This window comes from Haematobia irritans, chromosome 3, assembly GCF_050003625.1.
Source record: "Haematobia irritans isolate KBUSLIRL chromosome 3, ASM5000362v1, whole genome shotgun sequence".
In the NCBI taxonomy this organism is placed as follows: Eukaryota; Metazoa; Arthropoda; class Insecta; order Diptera; family Muscidae; genus Haematobia; species Haematobia irritans.
This window is the reverse complement of record NC_134399.1, coordinates 218,828,575-218,853,320: the sequence shown is the minus strand read 5'-3', so window position 1 is coordinate 218,853,320 and position 24,746 is coordinate 218,828,575. Positions and strand designations below refer to the sequence as shown.

The 24,746-nt window shown below is 26.9% G+C and overlaps 1 protein-coding gene across 4 annotated transcripts in view; it reads left to right on the top strand.

Moving 5' to 3' along the window:
• Nrg (Neuroglian) overlaps positions 1-23,015 on the top strand; it is a 232,194-nt gene extending 209,179 nt beyond the window's left edge. For 2 of the 4 annotated variants that reach the window (XR_012721055.1, XR_012721056.1), the window contains exons 4-10: positions 1,103-3,339; positions 3,403-3,979; positions 4,044-4,208; positions 6,376-6,753; positions 6,827-6,927; positions 7,084-7,254; positions 11,370-12,441. Coding sequence is in view for 2 of the 4 variants with exons in the window: in XM_075302930.1 (XP_075159045.1) it covers positions 1,103-3,339; positions 3,403-3,979; positions 4,044-4,208; positions 6,376-6,753; positions 6,827-6,927; positions 22,647-22,855 (3,667 nt within the window). In the remaining 2 variants the exon portion in view is untranslated. Of the gene's footprint in view, positions 1-1,102; positions 3,340-3,402; positions 3,980-4,043; positions 4,209-6,375; positions 6,754-6,826; positions 6,928-7,083; positions 7,255-11,369; positions 12,442-22,646 lie in introns of those variants that run through there. The other 2 variants (XM_075302930.1, XM_075302929.1) reach the window with 2 other exon arrangements.
• The last annotated feature ends 1,731 nt before the right edge of the window (positions 23,016-24,746 follow it).

Here is a 24,746-nt window from a genome sequence, read left to right as displayed (position 1 = left end):
ACAAAAAAAAAATTCTGGTTGGTTTTTCGATCGGGAAAGGGGACGTCTATTTTTTTAATGCAATAGCACAAAATCTAAACTTATCCGATTTACTTGAAATTTACAATGAACGTGGGTCAGTGTACACAAAAAAATTTCACGAAAATTTTTCCAATTAAAATTTTAATTGAGTTTTAAAAAATATTCAATTAAAAATTTAATTGATTCAACAAATTTTTTAATTGAAACAAAAATCAATCATAAAAATTAATAGTATCAATTAATTTTTTAATTGGATCAATTAATTTTTTAATTGGATCAATTAATTTTTTAATTGACCTTCAATTAATTTTTTAATTGATACTATCATTTCTGTGATTGAAAATTAATTGGATCAATTAATTTCGTGATTGAACCAGAAAAAAATTTTGTGTGTATATAGGGAACGTGATATTTCGATTTCTCGTCGAGGAGTTATACCTCCCCTTGCCCGATTTTTGCAAATTGAAAGATTTCATTTCTCAGATTTACTTTACTTGAAATTTACTGGGAACGATAGAGAGCGGCATCGCCAGATTTTTTTTTAATTTAAAGTTTTGCGATTTTCTTGAAATATGCAGTCAAGGTAGAGGGTTGTTCCTGTATGGGAACTAAGAGCTTACATTTTTGATATTTGTACAGAAGGGGAAACTCCATCTTGCCAGACTTTTTTAAGCAAAACCAGTGTAACCGATCCCTGCCATAAACACTATGGTTGCCCGTTTCTGGAGTTTTTCAACATTGCAATGAACCTCGTACATTTATGATATATCTCAAAATTATTTGATTAATTTTATGCATATATTATTCGACTTAAATTTTCCTCATTTCTTTCCACCCACAACCTCATTCCACTCTGTCCCAGCGAACAACTAACTGGCCATAAAGAGCCAAACACATTTCTTTTTTTTTAAGAACAGGAAACATAAAACTTAAGTTATAAATTAAACCCAAAGAGTCATTTAGCCAAAAATGGAAAGTCATGTATACATTTATTTAAACCATACAATATTTTTATAATTGCCTATCAGTCAATGGTCAACAAGCAATTAACCCGTAACTCGTATTTCCTTCTTTTTTGCAGATACCGATGGATTAAGAACGGCAAAAAATTCGATTGGCAAGCCTATGATAATCGTATGCTACAACAACCCGGTCGTGGTACACTCGTCATTACCTCGCCGAAAGACGAAGATTTGGGCCAATATCAATGTTTCGCTGAGAATGAATTTGGTATTGCCACCTCGAACTCGGTGTTTGTGCGCAAGGCCGAGTTAAATGCGTTCAAGGAGGATGAGAAGAAGATTGTCGAAGCCAATGAGGGTGAACCCTTCTCGTTGCAGTGCCAGGCTCCCGATGGCTGGCCCAAACCCACCGTCAATTGGTTGATTCAGAATACTTTCGATGCTGGCATCAAAACCATCAACAGCTCACGTATGACTCTGGATCCCGAGGGTACCTTGTGGTTCTCTAATGTTACCCGTGATGATGCCTCAACAGACACATTCTATACTTGCTCAGCTACCTCAGTGTTCCGTAATGAATATAAGATCGGTAACCGTGTCCTTTTGGATGTTAAACAGACTGGTATTAGTGCTTCCCAGAATAAGTTCGAACCTCGCCAACAGTATGTGACCAGAAAGAATGAAGTGGCTCTACGTGGTAAATATGTGGAATTGTTTTGTATCTATGGTGGTACTCCTTTGCCCGAAACCATATGGAAAAAGAATGGAGCTCCCATACAGTGGGGAGATCGTATATCTCAGGGTCATTATGGCAAATCTTTGGTGATACGTTATGCCACCTTTGAAGATGCTGGCACCTACACTTGCGATGTTTTCAACGGTGTGGGCAAAGGTCAATCCTATTCCATTAATCTTGAGATACAAGCCGTCCCTTATTTCACTGTCGAACCTGAAATTCAAAATGCTGCCGAAGATGAGGAAGTCGAATTCCGTTGTGAAGCTCTGGGTACTCCAGAACCCACCATTCAATGGATACACAATGGCAAACCCATAAGCCAAGCTCCTCCCAATCCCAGACGTACTGTGGAAACAAATCGCATTAAAATCACTAATTTGCTTAAATCCGATACAGGCAATTACGGTTGTAACGCCACCAACTCCTTGGGCTATGTCTACAAAGATGTCTATCTAAATGTATTGGCCTTGCCACCAGAGATTGATGAACCTCCACGCAAGGAAGCCACTGTTGCCGGTAAAGATATAACCATGCGTTGTCGTGTATTTGGTGCACCAAAGCCCCAAGTTAAATGGTTGCACAATGGCCGTGAATTGACTGGTGGACGTTTCACCGTTTTGCCCTCGGGTGATCTACAGATTCAATCGGTTATCCATGATGATTTTGGTGACTATACCTGTTATGCTAAAAACAAATTTGGCGAGAAGACAGCCAATGGCTCATTGGAGGTTAAGGAAGCCACACGCATTACTCAGGGACCACAAAACTATGAAGTAGCTGCTGGCCAATCAGCCACTTTCCGTTGTAACGAAGCTCACGACGATACTTTGAATCTGACGATTGAATGGTGGAAGGACTCCCAGCAAATTGATTTTGAAGCCGAAGCCCGTTTTGTAAAGACCAACGATAACTCTTTGACCATTGCCAAGACCATCGAATTGGATTCAGGCGAATATACTTGTGTTGCCAGGACCGAATTGGATGAAGCCTCCAGCAGTGCCAATCTTATTGTCCAAGATGTACCAAATGCCCCTTCCCTAAAGGAAGTCCATTGCCGTCCTACTACAGCTGCCATCACCTGGGAACCACGCGGCGATAATCGTTCTCCCATCCTCCATTATACCATTCAGTTCAATACCTCATTCACTCCGGCTTCCTGGGATGTGGCCTACGAAAAGGTTCCTTCAACTGACACCTCGTTTGTCGTCGACATGTCGCCCTGGGCCAACTATACATTCCGTGTGATTGCCTTTAATAAAATTGGACCCTCTCCTCCATCGGGTCATAGTGAAGTGTGTACCACCCAACCCGATGTGCCCTATAGAAATCCCGACAATGTCCGTGGCCAGGGAACTGAACCCACCAATTTGGTGATTACATGGACTCCTATGCCAGAAATCGATCACAATGGTCCCAACTTCCAGTATCGCGTATCATGGAAACGTGATATTCCTGCGGCCAGCTGGGAAAACAAGGATATTTACGATTGGAAACAGGACAGTTTGGTAATTGGTGAACAACCAACATTTGTACGTTATCTCATTAAAGTGGTGGCCATCAATCAGAATGGTCAAGCTAATGTGGCTGCCCAAGAGGTTGTAGGCTGGTCCGGTGAAGATCGTAAGTGTTAGGTGAACATTTGCTAAGTAATCAGTAACTAATCAGATTTATATTAATTCATAGGTCCTTTGGAAGCCCCCACCAATTTCAGTATGACCCAGGTTGTTGGAGCTACCTCGGCCATTTTGAACTGGAACCCTGTCAATGAAGAATCCATTCGTGGTCACTTCAAGGGTTATAAGATACAAACCTGGACTGAAAAAGAAGGCGAAGAAGGTTTACGAGAAATCCATGTTAAGAAAGATTCCAATCAGGTCTTGGTTACACAATTCAAACCCGATTCCAAGAACTTTGCCCGTGTTTTGGCTTACAATGGACGTTTCAATGGTCCCGCTAGTGCTGTTATTGATTTCGATACACCTGAAGGTGTACCCTCACCCGTCGAATCTTTGGATGCCTATCCCATGGGTTCATCAGCCTTTTGGTTGGTATGGAAGAAACCCTTAAACCCCAACGGCAAGCTTACTGGTTACAAAATCTACTATGAAGAAGTTAAAGGCAGCTATGTGGGTGAGAGACGTGAATATGATCCCCATATCACTGATCCACGTATCAGCAGTATGAAGATGGCCGGTTTGAAACCCAATACCAAATATCGTATTTCTATTGCGGCCACCACCAAAGCTGGAGAGGGAACATTGTAAGTATGATGTTGGAATATATGAAGAAGTTCTGCTATTTGACATTTTGTTGTAATTTTACAGGCACTTCATTGAGAAACGTACACTTACTGAAGAATCAAAGGAACCCGCTGTACCCTATTTCGAATATCAACAAGAGCCCTCAGATAATGGTTTGGCTAAATTCCGCATCAACTGGAAACCCAATAGCGAAGGTCATGCCGGTACACATTTCTTCACACAATACAGGTAATGTCGTGAGCACAAGTTTCATCAAAGTATAGTGAGGATGTAAAAGTTCTTTCTATATCGACATTAGATGGTTTTCAAAAGCGAAATAGAAATAACATTTTGACAAAATTTTGACAAAATTTTCTATAGAAATAAAATTTTGAGAAAATTTTCTATAGAAATAAATCTTTGCGAAATTAAATTTTTTTGTTTGGTAATTTTTTTTATAAAATTTTCTCCAAATTTGGAAATAAAATTTTGACAAAATTTTCTATAGAACTAAACTTTTGAGAAAATTTTCTATAGAAATACAATTTTGACAAAATTTTCTATAGAAATAAAATTTTGACAAAATTTTCTTTAGAAATAAAATAGAAATAAAATTTTGAGAAAATGTTCTATAGAAATAAAATTTTGAGAAAATGTTCTATAGAAATAAAATTTTGAGAAAATTTTCTATAGAAATAAAATTTTGACAAAATTTTCTATAGAAATAAAATTTTGACAAAATTTTCTATAGAAATACAATTTTGACAAAATTTTCTATAGAAATAAAATTTTGACAAAATTTTCTTTAGAAATAAAATAGAAATAAAATTTTGAGAAAATGTTCTATAGAAATAAAATTTTGAGAAAATGTTCTATAGAAATAAAATTTTGAGAAAATTTTCTATAGAAATAAAATTTTGACAAAATTTTCTATAGAAATAAAATTTTGAGAACATTTTTTTGTTTGGTAATTTTTTTTTACAAAATTTTCTCCATTAGATGGCTTTCAAAAGCGAATTAGAAATAAAATTTTGACAAAATTTTCTATAGAAATAAAATTTTGACAAAATTTTCTATAGAAATAAAATTTTGAGAACATTTTTTTGTTTGGTAATTTTTTTATAAAATTTTCTCCATTAGATGGCTTTTAAAAGCGAAATAGAAATTAAATTTTGACAAAATTTTCTATAGAAATAAAATTTTGACAAAATTTTCTATAGAAATACAATTTTGAGAACATTTTTTGTTTGGTATTTTTTTTTATAAAATTTTCTCCATTAAATGGCTTTCAAAAGCGAAATAGAAATAAAATTTTGACAAAATTTTCTTGGAATAAAATTTTGACAAAATTTTCTTGGAATAAAATTTTGACAAAATTTTCTATAGAAATAAAATTTTGAGAAAATTTTCTATAGAAATACATCTTTGCGAAATTAGATTTTTTTGTTTGGTATTTTTTTTTTTAATTTTCTCCAAATTTGGAAATAAAATTTTGACAAAATTTTCTATAGAACTAAAATTTTGACAAAATTTTCTATAGAACTAAAATTTTGACAAAATTTTCTATAGAACTAAAATTTTGAGAAAATTTTCTATAGAAATAAAATTTTGACAAAATTTTCTATAGAAATAAAATTTTGACAAAATTTTCTTTAGAAATAAAATTTTGAGAAAATTTTCTATAGAAATAAAATTTGGAGAAAATTTTCTATAGAAATAAAATTTGGAGAAAATTTTCTATAGAAATAAAATTTTGACAAAAATGTCTATAGAAATAAAATTTTGACAAAAATGTCTATAAAAATAAAATTTTGAAAAATTTCCTATAGGAATAAAATTTTTAGAAAATTTTCTATAGAAATAAATCTTTGCAAAATTAGATTTTTTTGTTATTTTTTTTTTTATAAAATTTCCTCCAAATTTTGCTAGATTACGTACCGCTAGTACCCCAATCATCGGTAGGACGATCATAAACTACATACACAATTGTTCAAAAATTTCAAATGTGGACTTTTGAGTTTTGCAGAAGTCCCCATGTCGATTTTTTTTGTTTTTTTGTTCTTGTGTACTTTTCGACTTTGTTATACGAAAAGCCGACTTATACAATTCGTTTTTTTAGTTTTCGACTTTTTCATGAGAAGTCAACATAGGAATATTTACCTCGCATTCCTCTTTCATTAAACATTGGTCATTTTGATTTTTTTTTTATTAAAATCAATTCTATTTTGATCACTATTAAAAATTCGGTGTAGCCATTTTGGTCATTTCTTGACAAAAATCGAAGTTCGACTTTTGTATCATTGTCCGATTAAAAACCAACTACTTTTTCCAATTTTAAAATATAGTCTATTTCCGTGTGATAAGTTTTGCTTTTTAGAGAATACAAACAAAAAACTATTTTCCATTTTCTTTACAGGATTAAGGGTGAAACTGAATGGAATCAAACTCCCGAAGAAAAAAACCGTGACTACCAAGAGATTGCCGGCTTAGATCCCGAATCTGTCTATGAATTCCGTGTAGTGGCCGTTGATGGTCATTTCACAAGGGAAAGTGATATACGAGAGGTGGATATTGGTGCCGTTGAGGGACCAATTAAAGTGCCCAATGAAAATTTGGCCAATGCCGGCTGGTTTATCGGCATGATGTTGGCCTTGGCTATCATTATCATTCTATTCATTATCATATGTATCATACGTCGCAATCGTGGTGGTAAATATGATGTCCACGATCGTGAAATGGCGAATGGCAGACGCGACTACCCCGATGAAGGTGGTTTCCATGAATACTCGCAGCCGTAAGTTTGCATAGATTATTAGGTGATGATATTTTTTCCATTATCATTCATTTTTCGCTTGCTTTTGTTTTAGATTGGACAATAAGAGCGCTGGTCGCCAGTCTGTTAGTTCAGCAAAACCTGGTCTGGAAAGTGATACCGATTCCATGGCCGAATACGGTGATGGTGATACAGGTATGATATTCGATATTTTATAAGACTTTGATCACCATTTGTGTTTAATTAATTTTTTCTATTCTTTTTGAGTGTTTTTTTTTTCATTATTTTTTGTTTAACTTTATTGATTTAAAAATTCTTTTTCTTTTGCATTTATGTTGAAAATGAGCTCAGCTGTGGCGCGTAAACTTCAACAAACTTTACCCACTTTATCAGAGCACATAGATGAAACTTCCGCCCCCACATCTTTTGGTATTAAGAAGTAAACATGTTCTGAGTATTTTTTCATTTACATATTTTTTTAATGTTGAAGTTAAAAACAATCATAAAAAATACATCGCCAAGGTAAAGAAAGAGTTTGTGCATGCCATTTTTTCTGAGTTATTAATGCGTTTTTTCAACAAAAATTAAATTAGTGTTTTTATTGCCGCCCGCCATTAATAATATGCCAAGTTTGCTGTTAATTTTTATTTAGAATAAGTTTGACCACGAAATTTTTCTACAATTCAAATAAACTAATTCTTCGCCCCGACTGATGCTACATCAGTTTACTATTGTGTTCTTAAAAAGGATATTCATTTTATGGAACTTTCAAATTTCAAGCAATCTGATTACAACCACAAACTACAACATTCGATATTTCTGTTTTACTTTTTTGCCAATTACACTCAAAGTAAAAATTCTGATAATAATAGCCGGTAAATGCCGGTTGCTGTAGGCGAGCCACTACATACATTAGTAGACGAGCCACTATATACATTGAGTATATACAATTTTGTTAAAGCAAACTTACTTTTAAAAAGTCTGAAGTTTGCTGAAAATGTTGAGTGTTTCAAGATCGATCACTTAAACACTTAAACTTTTAATAAATTTCAAGATTATTTGTATCAATACAAGACCCATAGGAGAACATCGCAACGATAGTTCCCTGCATTACCTTTTTGGGTTGTTTTGGCAGAGTTTATGAAAATGTAGACAATGTTTGCTATTTCATCAACAGCAACTGCTTTTCCTTTTTCATATCTTCTGCTACAAAGTCTGCTGAAGTTATTATTTCATAGTTGTAAACCTTTCACATTTTATTTCTATAGAAACTTTTCTTAAAATCTTATTTCTATAGAAAATGTTGTCAAAATTTTATTTCTATAGAAAATTTTGTCAAAATTTTATTTTTATATAAAATTTTCTAAAAATTTTATTTCTATAGAAAATTTTCTCAAAATTTTATTACTATAGAAAATTTTCTCAAAATTTTATTTCTATATAAAATTTTGTCAAAATTTTATTTCTATAGAAAAATTTGTCAAAATTTTATTTTATTTTTATATTTTTTTTATATATTTTTTTTTTGTATAGAAAATTTTGTTAAAATTTTATTTCTATAGAAAATTTTGTGAAATTTTTATTTCTATAGAAAATTTTGTCGACATTTTATTTCTATAGAAAATTTTAACAAAATTTTATTTCTATAGAAAATTTTGTCAAAATTTTATTTCTATAGAAAATTTTGTCAAAATTGTATTTCTATAGAAAATTTTGTCAAAATTGTATTTCTATAGAAAATTTTGTCAAAATTTTTTTTCTATAGCAAATTTTGTCGAAATGTAGACAATGTTTGCTATTTCATCAACAGCAACTGCTTTTCCTTTTTCATATCTTCTGCTACAAAGTCTGCTGAAGTTATTATTTCATAGTTGTAAACCTTTCACATTTTATTTCTATAGAAACTTTTCTTAAAATCTTATTTCTATAGAAAATGTTGTCAAAATTTTATTTCTATAGAAAATTTTGTCAAAATTTTATTTTTATATAAAATTTTATTTCTAAAGAAAATGTTCTCATAATTTTATTTCTATAGAAAATTTTGACAAAATTTTATTTCTATAGAAAATTTTGTCAAAATTGTATTTCTATAGAAAATTTTGTCAAAATTTTTTTTCTATAGAAAATTTTGTCAAAATTTTTTTTCTATAGAAAATTTTGTCAAAATTTTTTTTCTATAGCAAATTTTGTCGAAATTTTATTTCTATAGAAAATTTTGTCAAATCTTTATTACTATAGAACATTTTGTGAAATCTATACAAAATTTTGTCGAAATTTTTGTTTCTACGAAACTTTTGTCAAAATTTTATTTCTATAGAAATTTTTGTCAAAATTTTATTTTTATAGAAAATTTTGTGAAAATTTTATTTCTATAGAAAATTTTGTCAAAATTTTATTTCTATAGAAAATTTTAAAAATTTTATTTCTATAGAAAATTTTGTGAAAATTTTATTTCTATAGAAAATGTTCTCATAATTTTATTTCTATAGAAAATTTTGGGAAAATTTTATGTTTATAGAAAATTTTGTCAAAACTTTATTTCTACAGATTTTTTTTTATTTCTTTAGAAAATTTTGTCAAAATTGTATATCTATAGAACATTTTGTCAAAATTTATTTATATAGAAAATTTTGTCAATATTTCATTTCTATAGAGATTTTTATCAAAATTTTATTTCTATAGAAAATTTTGTCAAAATTCCATTTCTTTCTATTAAAATTCCATTTCTATAGAATATTTTATCAAAATTGTATTTCTATAGAAAATTTTATCAAAATTGTATTTCTATAGAAAATTTTGTCAAAATTGTATTTCTATAGAAAATTTTGTCAAAATTTCATTTCTATAGAAAATTTTGTCAAAATTTAATTTCTTTAGAAAATTTTGTCAAAATTTTATTTCTATAGAAAATTTTGTCAAAATTTTATTTCTATAGAAAATTTTGTCAAAATTTTATTTCTGTAGAAAATTTTGTCAAAATTTCATTTCTATAGAAAATTTTCTCATAATTTTATTTCTATGGGAAATTTGGACAAAATTTTATTTCTATAGAAAATTTTGTCAAAATTTTATTTCTATAGAAAATTTTATGAAAATTTTATTTCTATAGAAAATTTTTTCGAAATTTTATTTCTATAGAAAATTTTGTTGAAATTTTAATTCTAGAAAATTTTGTTGAAATTTTATTTCTATAGAAAATTTTGTCAAAATTTTTTTCCTATGGAAAATTTTATTTCTATAGAAAATGTTGTCAAAATTTTATTTCTATAGAAAATTTTGTCAAAATTATATTTCTATAGAAAATTTTGTTTCTTTAGAAAATTTTGTCAAAATTTTGTTTCTTTAGAAAAATTCGTCAAAATTTTGTTTCTTTAGAAAAATTTGTCAAAATTTTATTTCTATAGAAAATTTTGACAAAATTTTATTTGCATAGAAAGTGGTGTCAAAATTTTATTTCTATAGAAAATTTTATAAAAATTTTATTTCTATAGAAAATTTTGTCAAAATTTTATTTCTATAGAAAATTTTTGTCAAAATTTTATTTCTATAGAAAATTTTGACAAAATTTTATTTCTATAGAAAAATTTGACAAAATTTTATTTCTATAGAAAATTTTTTTAAAAATTTTATTTCTGTAAAAAATGTTGTCAAAATTTTATTTCTGTAGAAAACTTTATCAAAATTTTATTTCTATAGAAAATTTTGTCAAAAGTTTATTTCTATTGAAAATTTTGTCAAAATGTTATTTCTATAGAAAATTTTTGTCAAAATTTTATTTCTATAGAAAATTTTGTCAAAATTTTATTTCTATAGAAAATTTTGTCAAAATTTCATTTCTATAGACAATTTTGTCAAAATTTTGTCAAAGTTTTATTTCTTTAGAAAATGTTGCCAAAATTTTATTTCTTTAGAAAATGTTTTAACTAAAATGTAAAATTGTGGGATCATATATATAAGTACCATTCTAAATATTTATCAAGCAAACTGCAACTTGGTATTTAATTTCATGTTATGGCTTTGTTTTGTTCATATTTTCTATTAAATTATACTACTTCAATGCTTGGTTTTCTTTTTGGCTGTCATACTCAATCAAATCAACCACATTCATAATAGCAATGAGCAAAAAACAAAAAAAATGTCATCCTTCCCCCCAAAAAAAACAGCAAAAATAAGCGTGTGGCTCAACTGTGGACTAAAACGAACTCAGCTCATTTTCATCAAATTGCAACCACACCAACAAGAACTAAGCTCAAATGCAAAATTTAATGATATTAATTATTTTGATCATTTATATATATGTATATTTATTTGTGTAATTTTTTAATATAATTTATTTTTATTTGTTTTTTCATATAATTTTCATTTTTTATATGCGTACGTGTTTGGTTATATGAATCCTTCACCTTGTGTAAACACCACCAAAATCAATCACTACTCTGTTGTCAATCACCATCTATAAACCACCCAAAAAAAAAAACCAACACTCACTCAACGTTATGGTTATCTCCGCTAATATCACCCACAACAACATATATTGCTATGGATCCATTAAAATGGGGCTTATTGTTATATCTGTAATGTCGTATATGTGTTAATATTCTTGGGAAATTTTGTATGTTTTTGGAAAAACACTCTAGGTTTGAATGAAGATGGTTCTTTTATAGGCCAATATGGACGTAAACTTTGATTTAGTTTAATTGTAAAAGTAAAATCTCTTCTTAAAATAAAGCAAAATAATAGCAATAGAAACCCATGTGAATGAATAACCACCAACGCCAAGATATTTGACGAAAAAAAATATAAATTCCAAATTGTTAAAAATCAACTACAATTATCATCACCCCTCCCTACTTTGCTGTAATTCAAGTTTATTTTGTATTTAGAAATTAAAATTAAAAAAAATACTGCCAGCAGCTATTTTTTGTTTATGTTTTTTTATATATATATATTATTGAAAATTAGAAATTCAATCAGCAATCTCGAATAGAAATTATTTAAAAGCTACGAATCATTATTGCATATAAATTTATTTTGTCTGTAGTAATTATGTATGTACATCAAACAACAAGTTTTTTAATGTAATTTTTAATTTTTTTTTTTAATTTCGTCCTTATATATCTTAAAAGTATGTCTTATTGTTTTGTTTTTTTCTAAATAAAAAAGGAAATAATAATAGTAATTATTACATATAATTTTTTATTTATAATTTTATTTTTCTCTTTGTTTTGTATAAGAATTTTTTGTGTGTATTTAAGATGTAAACTCGTTTTCCATACCAATCCCCGTCTCTCCGCACCCTATTTCCAATTCTTCCCATGTATCCTCTTTTCTTTTTGTAATCTCTTCGTTTTTATGTGTAATAAGTATAAATGCTATGTGTATTTTTTTATTTTCTATAAATTTTTTTTATATATAATTGCATATATAGTTTTTATATAATATGGAAAGCTTAACATTATACGTAATTCTTTTGTTTTAGTTTTAAAACTTCAGAAATCATATGAAAAACAACAACAAAAATCATCAAAAAAGAAAACATATTGTGTAATGTTTTCCTTTTTGTATAAAGTAAATTTAACTTTAGTTAAGTTAAATTTGTACCTCTTTTTTCGTATTATTAAAAAAAAAAACAAATATACATAAATTTTTAAAATAAATAAAACAAATACAAAAAATCGTAAAAATCTAAATAAAAATGAGAAAAACCTATATTGTCTATTTTATTTTTTTATTTTTGTTTCTTTTTAATTAAACATTTTCGTTTCTTTTTCTGTAGCCTGTAAATACTATTTAATTTTTGAATTTTAATGGAGAAGATTTTTTTCACAAGGTAGACTCTTTTTTTGTCTTTTCAGTTTTTGTAACCCTTTTTAATTCGATTTGTTGCAATCCCATTTTGTTTTGTTTTCATTGAGTTTAAAAAATTGAAAATAAAATTTGATATTCGAAATAAAATTTTTGCTACATCAGATTTTATACCCTTAATATCTATCGAAGCTTCTAGAAAATATATAGAAATCGACATATACCAAACTTGGCATAGGCTTATAGGGACCTAAAATACCATTTTAGATTTCAACCAAAACGGATGAAAAATGCATGGAGGATATAAACCAGGGACTAATCACGGCATTCGATACCGAGAACTTTTGATCGAAATCTAAATTTTTCGGATCACGGGAATCGATATCGCAATCTTAAAACGTTTTTCACTTGTTTTTTACATTGTTTTCGCCATATATGAATAGTAAATATATTAGTTTTAGTTCGAATTGTTGCTAATTTGTAGTAAATTTACGTATATTGAACATATTTCGAATATTTAGGACTAATGCAACTCCAATAAAAGTTAAACAAAAATTGGTAATAGTCGAGTTCGGGAGCGAGCATCCTAGCTTGGCAAAGAACCATACATAAAGTGCACATGCTAGATCGATATCTAAGAGATTGTGATCAACCCATTACCGTACCATTCCGTGACAACATAACGCTTCTGGACCACCTTGTAAGAATAGTGAATTATGAAGGCTCCCACTCGCAAAAAGATTTAAGACGGCAGACAATTGTAAAGCGATAGAATTGACGTTGGCATGCCACCAAAAATCATTTTCCATTTGAACGCCTCCTTCGTCAGCTGAAATCGTCCATTGAGCCTTCAAAAGGTGACCATACCATAAGGTATAATGCAATACAATTTACTTTTTACTTTGAAACCTCCAAAAACATAATTCCATCTCCATTCTATTTTGTGACGCTAACTTAATTTTGTCATTTCATTTTGTTCTACTTCGTTTTTTGCTCTTGGCAATACTAGAGTAATTGCATCAAATTTCGATCGAATCCCGTGATCCAAACTTTTAATCGTACCGACAATTTTTTCGATACGATTATGAATTCGATATCGAATGCCGTGATTAGCCCCCAGATTCGCAAGCTAAAATACCTGTAGGTTGCAAATTTCAAGTAAATCGGATGGAAGTTGGAGCTTCCATGTTCTCAAGAAATCAAATCGGGATATCGGTGTATAAGGGTGCTATATGGTACAGCTCTTATCCAGCGGGAAAAATTCATGAGCTGTAAAAACTTATTTCAGGTCCTCTTAGCTATACCGGAGGCCTTCTAAACACATTCCATCTCCCTTCCCATGTAACATAGGGAAGCAAGGCCTCCCTTTCCATTTCCAAAAACAAAGCCTGAAGTTAGGCATGAGGGATAAAATTACTGCCTCGTAGAAAAAAATTCACGGACATTTTTCCAATAAAAGACTTAATTGAGTTTTAAAAAAATTTCAATTAAAAATTTGATTGATTCAACAAATTTTTTAATTGAAACAAAAATTAATAGTATCAATCAATTGGACCAATTAATTTGTTAGTTGACTTTCAATTAATTTTTGATATCATTTCTGTGATTGAAGACATTTCAATAAAAAACTAATTGGATCAATTATTTTCGTGATTGAGCACAAACAATATTTCTTTGTGTGCTTACTTTTGAACTCCCCTAGAAATAAAGTATGGACAAAATTTTCTAAAAAAATACAATTTTGACAACATTTTCTTTAGAAATAAAATGTTGCCAAAATTTTCAATAGAAATAAAATTTTGACAACATTTTGTATAGAAATAAAATTTTGACAAATTTTCTATATAAAAATAAAATTTTGACAAAATTTTCTATATAGAAATAAATTTTTGACAAAATCTTTTATATAGAAATAAAATTTTTAGAAAATTTTCTATAAAAATAAAATTTTGACAAAATTTTCTATACAAATACAATTTTGGCAAAATTTTCTTTGGAAAAAACTTTTTGACAAAATTTTCTATAGAAATAAAATTTTGACAACATTTTCTATTGAAATAAAATGTTGGCAAAATTTTCAATAGAAATAAAATTTGACAACATTTTCTATAGAAATAAAATGTTGACAAATTTTCTATATAAAAATAAAATTTTGACAAAATTTTCTATTTAGAAATAAAATTTTGACAAAATGTTCTATATAGAAATAAAATTTTGTGAAAATTTTCTATAGAAATACAATTTTGAGAAATTTGTCTATATAAATAAGTTTTTGAGAAAATTGTCTATAGAAATAAAATTTTGAGAAAATTTTCTATAGAAATACAATTTTGACAACATTTTCTTTGGAAAAAACTTTTTGACAAAATTTTTTATAGAAATAAAATTTTTTACAAAATTTTCTATAGAAATAAAATTTTGCCAAAATTTTCTATAGAAATACCATTTTGACAAATTTTCTACATAAAAATAAAATTTTTACAAAATTTTCTATATTGCCAAAATTTTCTATATATAAATAAAATTTTGAGAAAATTTTCTATACAAATACAATTTTGGCAAAATTTTCTTTGGAAAAAACTTTTTGACAAAATTTTCTATAGAAATAAAATTTTGACAACATTTTCTATTGAAATAAAATTTTGGCAAAATCTTCTATAGAAATAAAATGTTGGCAAAATTTTCAATAAAAATAAAATTTGACAACATTTTCTATAGAAATAAAATGTTGACAAATTTTCTATATAAAAATAAAATTTTGACAAAATTTTCTATTTAGAAATAAAATTTTGACAAAATGTTCTATATAGAAATAAAATTTTGTGAAAATTTTCTATAGAAATACAATTTTGAGAAATTTGTCTATATAAATAAGTTTTTGAGAAAATTGTCTATAGAAATAAAATTTTGAGAAAATTTTCTATAGAAATACAATTTTGACAACATTTTCTTTGGAAAAAACATTTTGACAAAATTTTTTATAGAAATAAAATTTTTTACAAAATTTTCTATAGAAATAAAATTTTGCCAAAATTTTCTATAGAAATAAAATGTTGGCAAAATATTCTATAGAAATACCATTTTGACAAATTTTCTACATAAAAATAAAATTTTTACAAAATTTTCTATATAGAAATAAAATTTTGCCAAAATTTTCTATATATAAATAAAATTTTGAGAAAATTTTCTATACAAATACAATTTTGGCAAAATTTTCTTTGGAAAAAACTTTTTGACAAAATTTTCTATAGAAATACAATTTTGACAACATTTTCTATTGAAATAAAATTTTGGCAAAATTTTCTATAGAAATAAAATGTTGGCGAAATTTTCAATAGGAATAAAATTTTGACAACATTTTCTATAGAAATAAAATGTTGACAAATTTTTAATATAAAAATAAAATTTTGACAAAATTTTCTATCTAGAAATAAAATTTTGACAAAATGTTCTATGTAGAAATAAAATTTTGTGAAAATTTTCTAAATAAGTTTTTGAGAAAATTGTCTATAGAAATAAAATTTTGAGAAAATTTTCTATAGAAATACAATTTTGACAACATTTTCTTTGGAAAAAACTTTTTGACAAAATTTTTTATAGAAATAAAATTTTTTACAAAATTTTCTATAGAAATAAAATTTTGCCAAAATTTTCTATTGAAATAAAATGTTGGCAAAATTTTCTATAGAAATACCATTTTGACAAATTTTCGATATAAAAATAAAATTTTTACAAAATTTTCTATATAGAAATAAAATTTTGCCAAAATTTTCTATATAAATAAAATTTTGAGAAAATTTTCTTTAGAAATAAAATTTTGAGAAATTTGTCTATATAAATAAGTTTTTGAGAAAATTGTATATAGAAATAAAATTTTGACGAAATTTTCTTTAAGGACAATATTAAAATAAAACCTAAGACACATTTTTTATAATAACCACAAAATTTTGATCGAACACTGCAAAATAAGATTTTTTTATTAGGTAATTTTCTGGTAAAATTTGGTAGATTATTTTTGGCTCCTGTAGCAATCATGACCTCTACTCATCTTCGAACTGCTTGCAGAGAAGAAATCCTTTATAAACTTCAGCACTTTAGCCTCACATTATCCCTAATCAAGGATATACTTTATATGGTCGGAAATATATATTTGAATGGGTTATGATACTCCTATTGTAACCAAGAAAAATTTGATCAGGATTTTTGTTTTCCTATAAAATTATTCACATATAAATCTGGGCAATTATGGGTACACCCAATAAAATTTTTACGTACACACTGCTAAAAAGTCTGCTAAAACAGCAAACATTCTTTAGAAAAGGAAAAAACAGTCACTGTTAGCTGAAATAGCAAACATTGTCTGCTATTTGTGGAGCTCGAGTACACTAACACATATTTAGTTTGGCTGTGCTTACTTTTGAACTCCCCTAGAAATAAAGTATGGACAAAATTTTCTAAAAAAATACAATTTTGACAACATTTTCTTTAGAAATAAAATGTTGCCAAAATTTTCAATAGAAATAAAATTTTGACAACATTTTGTATAGAAATAAAATTTTGACAAATTTTCTATATAAAAATAAAATTTTGACAAAATTTTCTATATAGAAATAAATTTTTGACAAAATCTTTTATATAGAAATAAAATTTTTAGAAAATTTTCTATAAAAATAAAATTTTGACAAAATTTTCTATACAAATACAATTTTGGCAAAATTTTCTTTGGAAAAAACTTTTTGACAAAATTTTCTATAGAAATAAAATTTTGACAACATTTTCTATTGAAATAAAATGTTGGCAAAATTTTCAATAGAAATAAAATTTGACAACATTTTCTATAGAAATAAAATGTTGACAAATTTTCTATATAAAAATAAAATTTTGACAAAATTTTCTATTTAGAAATAAAATTTTGACAAAATGTTCTATATAGAAATAAAATTTTGTGAAAATTTTCTATAGAAATACAATTTTGAGAAATTTGTCTATATAAATAAGTTTTTGAGAAAATTGTCTATAGAAATAAAATTTTGAGAAAATTTTCTATAGAAATACAATTTTGACAACATTTTCTTTGGAAAAAACTTTTTGACAAAATTTTTTATAGAAATAAAATTTTTTACAAAATTTTCTATAGAAATAAAATTTTGCCAAAATTTTCTATAGAAATACCATTTTGACAAATTTTCTACATAAAAATAAAATTTTTACAAAATTTTCTATATTGCCAAAATTTTCTATATATAAATAAAATTTTGAGAAAATTTTCTATACAAATACAATTTTGGCAAAATTTTCTTTGGAAAAAACTTTTTGACAAAATTTTCTATAGAAATAAAATTTTGACAACATTTTCTATTGAAATAAAATTTTGGCAAAATCTTCTATAGAAATAAAATGTTGGCAAAATTTTCAATAAAAATAAAATTTGACAACATTTTCTATAGAAATAAAATGTTGACAAATTTTCTATATAAAAATAAAATTTTGACAAAATTTTCTATTTAGAAATAAAATTTTGACAAAATGTTCTATATAGAAATAAAATTTTGTGAAAATTTTCTATAGAAATACAATTTTGAGAAATTTGTCTATATAAATAAGTTTTTGAGAAAATTGTCTATAGAAATAAAATTTTGAGAAAATTTTCTATAGAAATACAATTTTGACAACATTTTCTTTGGAAAAAACATTTTGACAAAATTTTTTATAGAAATAAAATTTTTTACAAAATTTTCTATAGAAATAAAATTTTGCCAAAATTTTCTATAGAAATAAAATGTTGGCAAAATATTCTATAGAAATACCATTTTGACAAATTTTCTACATAAAAATAAAATTTTTACAAAATTTTCTATATAGAAATAAAATTTTGCCAAAATTTTCTATATATAAATAAAATTTTGAGAAAATTTTCTATACAAATACAATTTTGGCAAAATTTTCTTTGGAAAAAACTTTTTGACAAAATTTTCTATAGAAATACAATTTTGACAACATTTTCTATTGAAATAAAATTTTGGCAAAATTTTCTATAGAAATAAAATGTTGGCGAAATTTTCAATAGGAATAAAATTTTGACAACATTTTCTATAGAAATAAAATGTTGACAAATTTTTAATATAAAAATAAAATTTTGACAAAATTTTCTATCTAGAAATAAAATTTTGACAAAATGTTCTATATAGAAATAAAATTTTGTGAAAATTTTCTAAATAAGTTTTTGAGAAAATTGTCTATAGAAATAAAATTTTGAGAAAATTTTCTATAGAAATACAATTTTGACAACATTTTCTTTGGAAAAAACTTTTTGACAAAATTTTTTATAGAAATAAAATTTTTTACAAAATTTTCTATAGAAATAAAATTTTGCCAAAATTTTCTATTGAAATAAAATGTTGGCAAAATTTTCTATAGAAATACCATTTTGACAAATTTTCGATATAAAAATAAAATTTTTACAAAATTTTCTATATAGAAATAAAATTTTGCCAAAATTTTCTATATAAATAAAATTTTGAGAAAATTTTCTTTAGAAATAAAATTTTGAGAAATTTGTCTATATAAATAAGTTTTTGAGAAAATTGTATATAGAAATAAAATTTTGACGAAATTTTCTTTAAGGACAATATTAAAATAAAACCTAAGACACATTTTTTATAATAACCACAAAATTTTGATCGAACACTGCAAAATAAGATTTTTTTATTAGGTAATTTTCTGGTAAAATTTGGTAGATTATTTTTGGCTCCTGTAGCAATCATGACCTCTACTCATCTTCGAACTGCTTGCAGAGAAGAAATCCTTTATAAACTTCAGCACTTTAGCCTCACATTATCCCTAATCAAGGATATACTTTATATGGTCGGAAATATATATTTGAATGGGTTATGATACTCCTATTGTAACCAAGAAAAATTTGATCAGGATTTTTGTTTTCCTATAAAATTATTCACATATAAATCTGGGCAATTATGGGTACACCCAATAAAATTTTTACGTACACACTGCTAAAAAGTCTGCTAAAACAGCAAACATTCTTTAGAAAAGGAAAAAACAGTCACTGTTAGCTGAAATAGCAAACATTGTCTGCTATTTGTGGAGCTCGAGTACACTAACACATATTTTAGTTTGGCTGAAACGAACAAAAATGTAATAACACAATAATTTAGGCATAGCAACAAACAAAATAAATACCGTTTTCGTAACACTACAAAATCAAAAATCTTTACGATTTCTTGTTCGCTAGACCCTGAAGTACAAAAATATAACAGCAGACACCGACTGCTATTGTTAGGAGACTTATTTTAAGTTCAAAAAAATAATTTTTTGAATAAATCGTAACTTATTTTTTCAAAAACAAAAAACGATTATTTGAACATCCTACACTCAAAAAAAAAAGTGAAACCTATATTTCACTAAAGCTGATTTAATTCTCTTTTAGTTCATGGAATAATTACGTTTTAAGAAAGTTTCCATGCCATTAACAATTTTTTGCGTACGTAAGTGAACTTAACTAAAGCAGAAGAAAAAATTATACACAATTGAAGTATAAAGATGAACTAAATTCGTGTCTCCCACAAAATAGTTCAGAATTCCTTAGTATTTGTAAATTTTACGAATAATGCGTCCATCATGAACTTCGTATGGCACTAAAGACATTTTTGCAATTTTGAACTCCAATTTTTTCCTTCAAACTACGAAATTTTCTTTAATAAGTGAAAAATAATAATTTTGTCTGATAAATCTTCTCAAATTTGTCGAAAGTTTTTTACTTGTTTTTGCGAAATCGGAGCGACATCTGCGTTTATAATACTGTTTAGTTAAAATTTTCTACAATTAATCAAATTTTTCAACAATTAACTAAAATTTTCTTTCCTGGTGGGTTCACTGTTTTTTTTCAGTGTAGTTTTTTGGTCCTTGAACAATCGTTGGATCATATTTAAAAATTTTAAACTTTACAAATCGTTTTTATATCCACCACCATAGAATAGTGACGGGGGTATAATAAGTTTGTCATTCCGTTTGTAACACATCGAAATATCGATTTCGGACTATATAAAGTATATATATTCTTGATCAGGGAGAAATTCTAAGATGATATAACCGTCCGTCTGTCTGTCTGTTGTAATCACGCTACAGTCTTCAATAATGAAGCAATCGTGCTGAAATTTTACACAAACTTGTCTTTTGTCTGCAGGCAGGTCAAGTTCGAAGATGGGCTATATCGGTCCAGGTTTTGATATAGTCCCCATATAAACCGACCTCCGGATTTTGGGTCTTGGGCATATAGAAACCGTAGTTTTTACCCAATTGGCCTGAAATTGAAAATTTAGAGGTACTTTAAGACCATAAAGAGGTGTGCCAAAAATGGTGAGTATGGGTCCGTGTTTTGGTATAGTCCCCATATAGACCGATCTCCCGATTTTACTTCTTGGGCTTATAGAAACGGTTGTTTTTATCCAATTTGCCTGAAATTGGAAATCTAGAAGTATTTTAAGACCATAAGAAGGTGTGTCACAAATGGGTATCGGTCCATATTTTGGTATAGCCCCCATTTACCGATCTGACGATATTACTTCTTGGGCTTATAGAAACCGTAGTTGTTGTCCAATTTGCCTGAAATTGAAAATCTAGAAGTATTTTAGGACCATAAGAAGGTGTGCCGAAAATTGTGAGTATCGGTCCATGTTTTTATATAGCCCCCATATAGACCGATCTCCCGATTTTACTTCTTGGGCTTCTAGAAACCGTAGTTGTTGTCCAATTTGCCTGAAAATCAGGACGGTTTTTAGGACTATAAATAGGTGTGTAAGAAATGATTTTATTTTTTTGGATTCTAGAAAACCGTTGTTTTTATCCGATTTGTCTAAAATTCTATATATTATGATATTTTTTTTGACTCACAAAAACGTGTATCGGATGTACTTTTTATCAGTCCATTTGGTAAGGCGTCCATATAGACCCGTATCACTTCTTGAGGGTATAGAAGGCGCACTGATCATGAGAATTGCTTCAAACTGAATGTAAAATTTTCAAATTTTACTTCTCGTAATCATTTAAATAATGGGGATGAAAATCTACAGATTTTAGATTTCAAATCAAGGCGTTATTTCATCAGTTTCTTGCCCATATACAAGAGATGTTGATGGTTCCTCTAAAACTCTAACAAACTCCAGAATCTGATCTTGTCTTCATAGGTAAAAGCTTTGGGAGAATATCTGTCATCAAATCCCCCTGAAATTTCAAAGGAAACTATAATATTTGATTCATGGTGGTGGGTATTTAAGATTCGGCCCGGCCGAACTTACTGCTGTATATATTTGTTCGTAGTATGAACTTTTCTAAAATGTATCAGAAAATACCGGCAATCTAATGTATATCAGCAGATACCGGCAAACTCCCTAAAAGTTCTACAATAGGGATGATAAATATCATAGCTTAAAGGAAAAAGTACTTTCCCATGCCAAATGGTACTTTATCACCTTTGTGAAAATAATACCCATATTTGGTTTCTATGCCAATTTTAAGCTAGGCTCTTTTATTCAAAAGATCAATTATTATAAATTATTATTTTCTAGCGAGTGAACTTTAATTCATGAAGTTAAAAAAGTTTCTTTTACAAGTACATGAAGAGATTTTCCTGTAATCCAGAAATGATCGAAGTTATGTCACTGTGGTCCCACCAACAAACATTACTATAGTCCTTAAATCTGAATGAAATTCATCATCAAAATTAAAAACAATTAGTTACTCCGCATTTCATAAAGATTGGAAGCAAAGTCTATACTGTATCATGGTGCTTTGTGTACTCAAAAAGTACCAAAAATAGTACAAAAGTTTATATTTAACTAGGATATGTATGGAATTTTACGATAAAAGTTTTGGATGTGATATGGTATCGAACATTTAGATCTACAAATTGGTGCAGGGTATAATATAGTCGGCCCCGCCCGACTTTAGACTTTCCTTACTTGTTTTTATCTGATTACATTTAATCCTACTAAACTTGGTGGTTGAAATCCCTACTAAAAAGACCCTAATCAATGAACAAATTCCTATATATAGCGCATAATTCAAATCGAATCATTTTCTATTTTCTCTTCCAGGACAATTTACCGAAGATGGCTCATTTATTGGACAATATGTGCCGGGTAAACTGCAACCTCCTGTAAGTCCACAACCGGCAAATAATACTCCAGCCTCACATACACCAACAGCGCCTTCAGCTCCAACTGTAGCTGGTGGAGCAGCAGGAGCAAATACCAATGCAACAACAACAGGTACTAATACAGGTGCTGTGGCAACTTATGTTTAAATAAATTGAAATGAAAGTGAAAATCGAAAATCTAAGCAAGTAAATTCATAAAAAGTCCATTCACCGAAGTAGATTCCTAAATCTAAGAAAAGAAATTAAATAAGAAGCGCAATTGAGGGACAAATGCAAGATGAATTAGAAGGAGCCGAATGAAATAATTTTAAGAACAAACAAAAATCAACCATTGCTTTTTTTGAAAAATGCTTAAAAAAAACTATTATTTACAAAAAAAAATAATTTGGCTTAGTTTGCTTTTGAATACACAAAAAACACATTCTAAAATTTTCCAAATAAGACAAACCAAAAAAAAAAAACAAAAACCAGAAAAAAAATCTAACAAAAGAATCACATGAGAACACAAGAGCCTTTACAAAAAAAAATAAAAACCATTGTATGTATATTTATAATAACAAATTCCGAAAAACGAAGAAAATTAAACAAAAAATAAAGTAAATTAATTTAGTTTTATAAGACAAAACCAAACCAAAACATGGATAGTGGCGATATTAAATGCATAAACTTGTCTTAGATTCAATATACTCAAATTTTAAAGAAGTGCAAATTGCAAAAAAATAATTATTTAATTTTCATATACGCATACGTACGTAACAATTTTCAACTTAGATCTAATCAATTTCAAAGTTATCAGCTGTTCCGAATAACTTATTATAAATAAAATTTTGACAAAATTTTTTATAGGAATAAAGTTTTGAGAAAATTTTCTATAGAAATAAAATTTTGACAAAATTTTCTATAGAAATAAAATATTGACAAAATTTTCTATAGAAATAAAATTTTGACAAAATTTTCTATAGACATAAAATTTTTACTAAATTTTCTATAGAAATAACAATTAATTTTTTAATTGGATCAATTATTTTTTTAATTGGATTAATTAATTTTTTAATCTGATCAATTAATTTTTTAATTGACTTTCAATAAATTTTTTAATTGATACTATCATTTCTGTGGTAAAAGCTATATTTTTTTCAGTGTAGTTTATACTTGAAGGGCAGTTTGAATTTCGATTTTCGATTTTCGAAAATTTTCTATAGAAATAAAATTTTGACAAAATTTTCTATAAAAGTAAAATTTTTACAAACTTTTCTATAGAAATAAAATTTTGACTAAATTTTCTATAGGAATAAAATTTTGACAACATTTTCTATAGAAATAAAATTTTGACAAAATTTTTTATAGAATTAAAATTTTGATAAAATTTTCTATAGAAATGAAATCTTGACAAAATCTTCTATAGAAATGAAATTTAAAAAAAAAGTTCTATAGAAATAAAATATTGACAGAATTTTCTAAAGAAATAAAATTTTGACAAAATTTTCTATAGAAATAAAATTTTGACAAAATTTTCTATAGAAATGAAATTTTGACAAAATATTCTATAGAAATAAAATTTTGACAAAATTTTCCACAGAAATAAAATTTTGACAAAATTTTCGATAGAAATAAAATTTTGACAAAATTTTCGATAGAAATAAAATTTTGACAAAATTTTCGATAGAAATAAAATTTTGACAAAATTTTCTATAGAAAAAAGATTTTAACAAAATGTTCTATAGAATTAAAATTTTGACAAAATTTTCTATAGAAATTAAATTTTAACAAAATGTTCTATAGAATTAAAATTTCGACAAAATTTTCTATAGAAATAAAACGTTCACAAAATATTCTATAGAAATAAAATTTCGACAAAATTTTCTATAAAAATAAAATTTTGATAATTTTTACTATAGAAATAAAATTTTGACAAAATTTTCTATAGAAATACAGTTTTGAGAAAATTTTCTCTAGAAATAAAATTTTAACAAAATTTTCTATAGAAATAAAATTTGGACAAAATTTTCTATACAAATAAAATTTTGACAAAATTTTC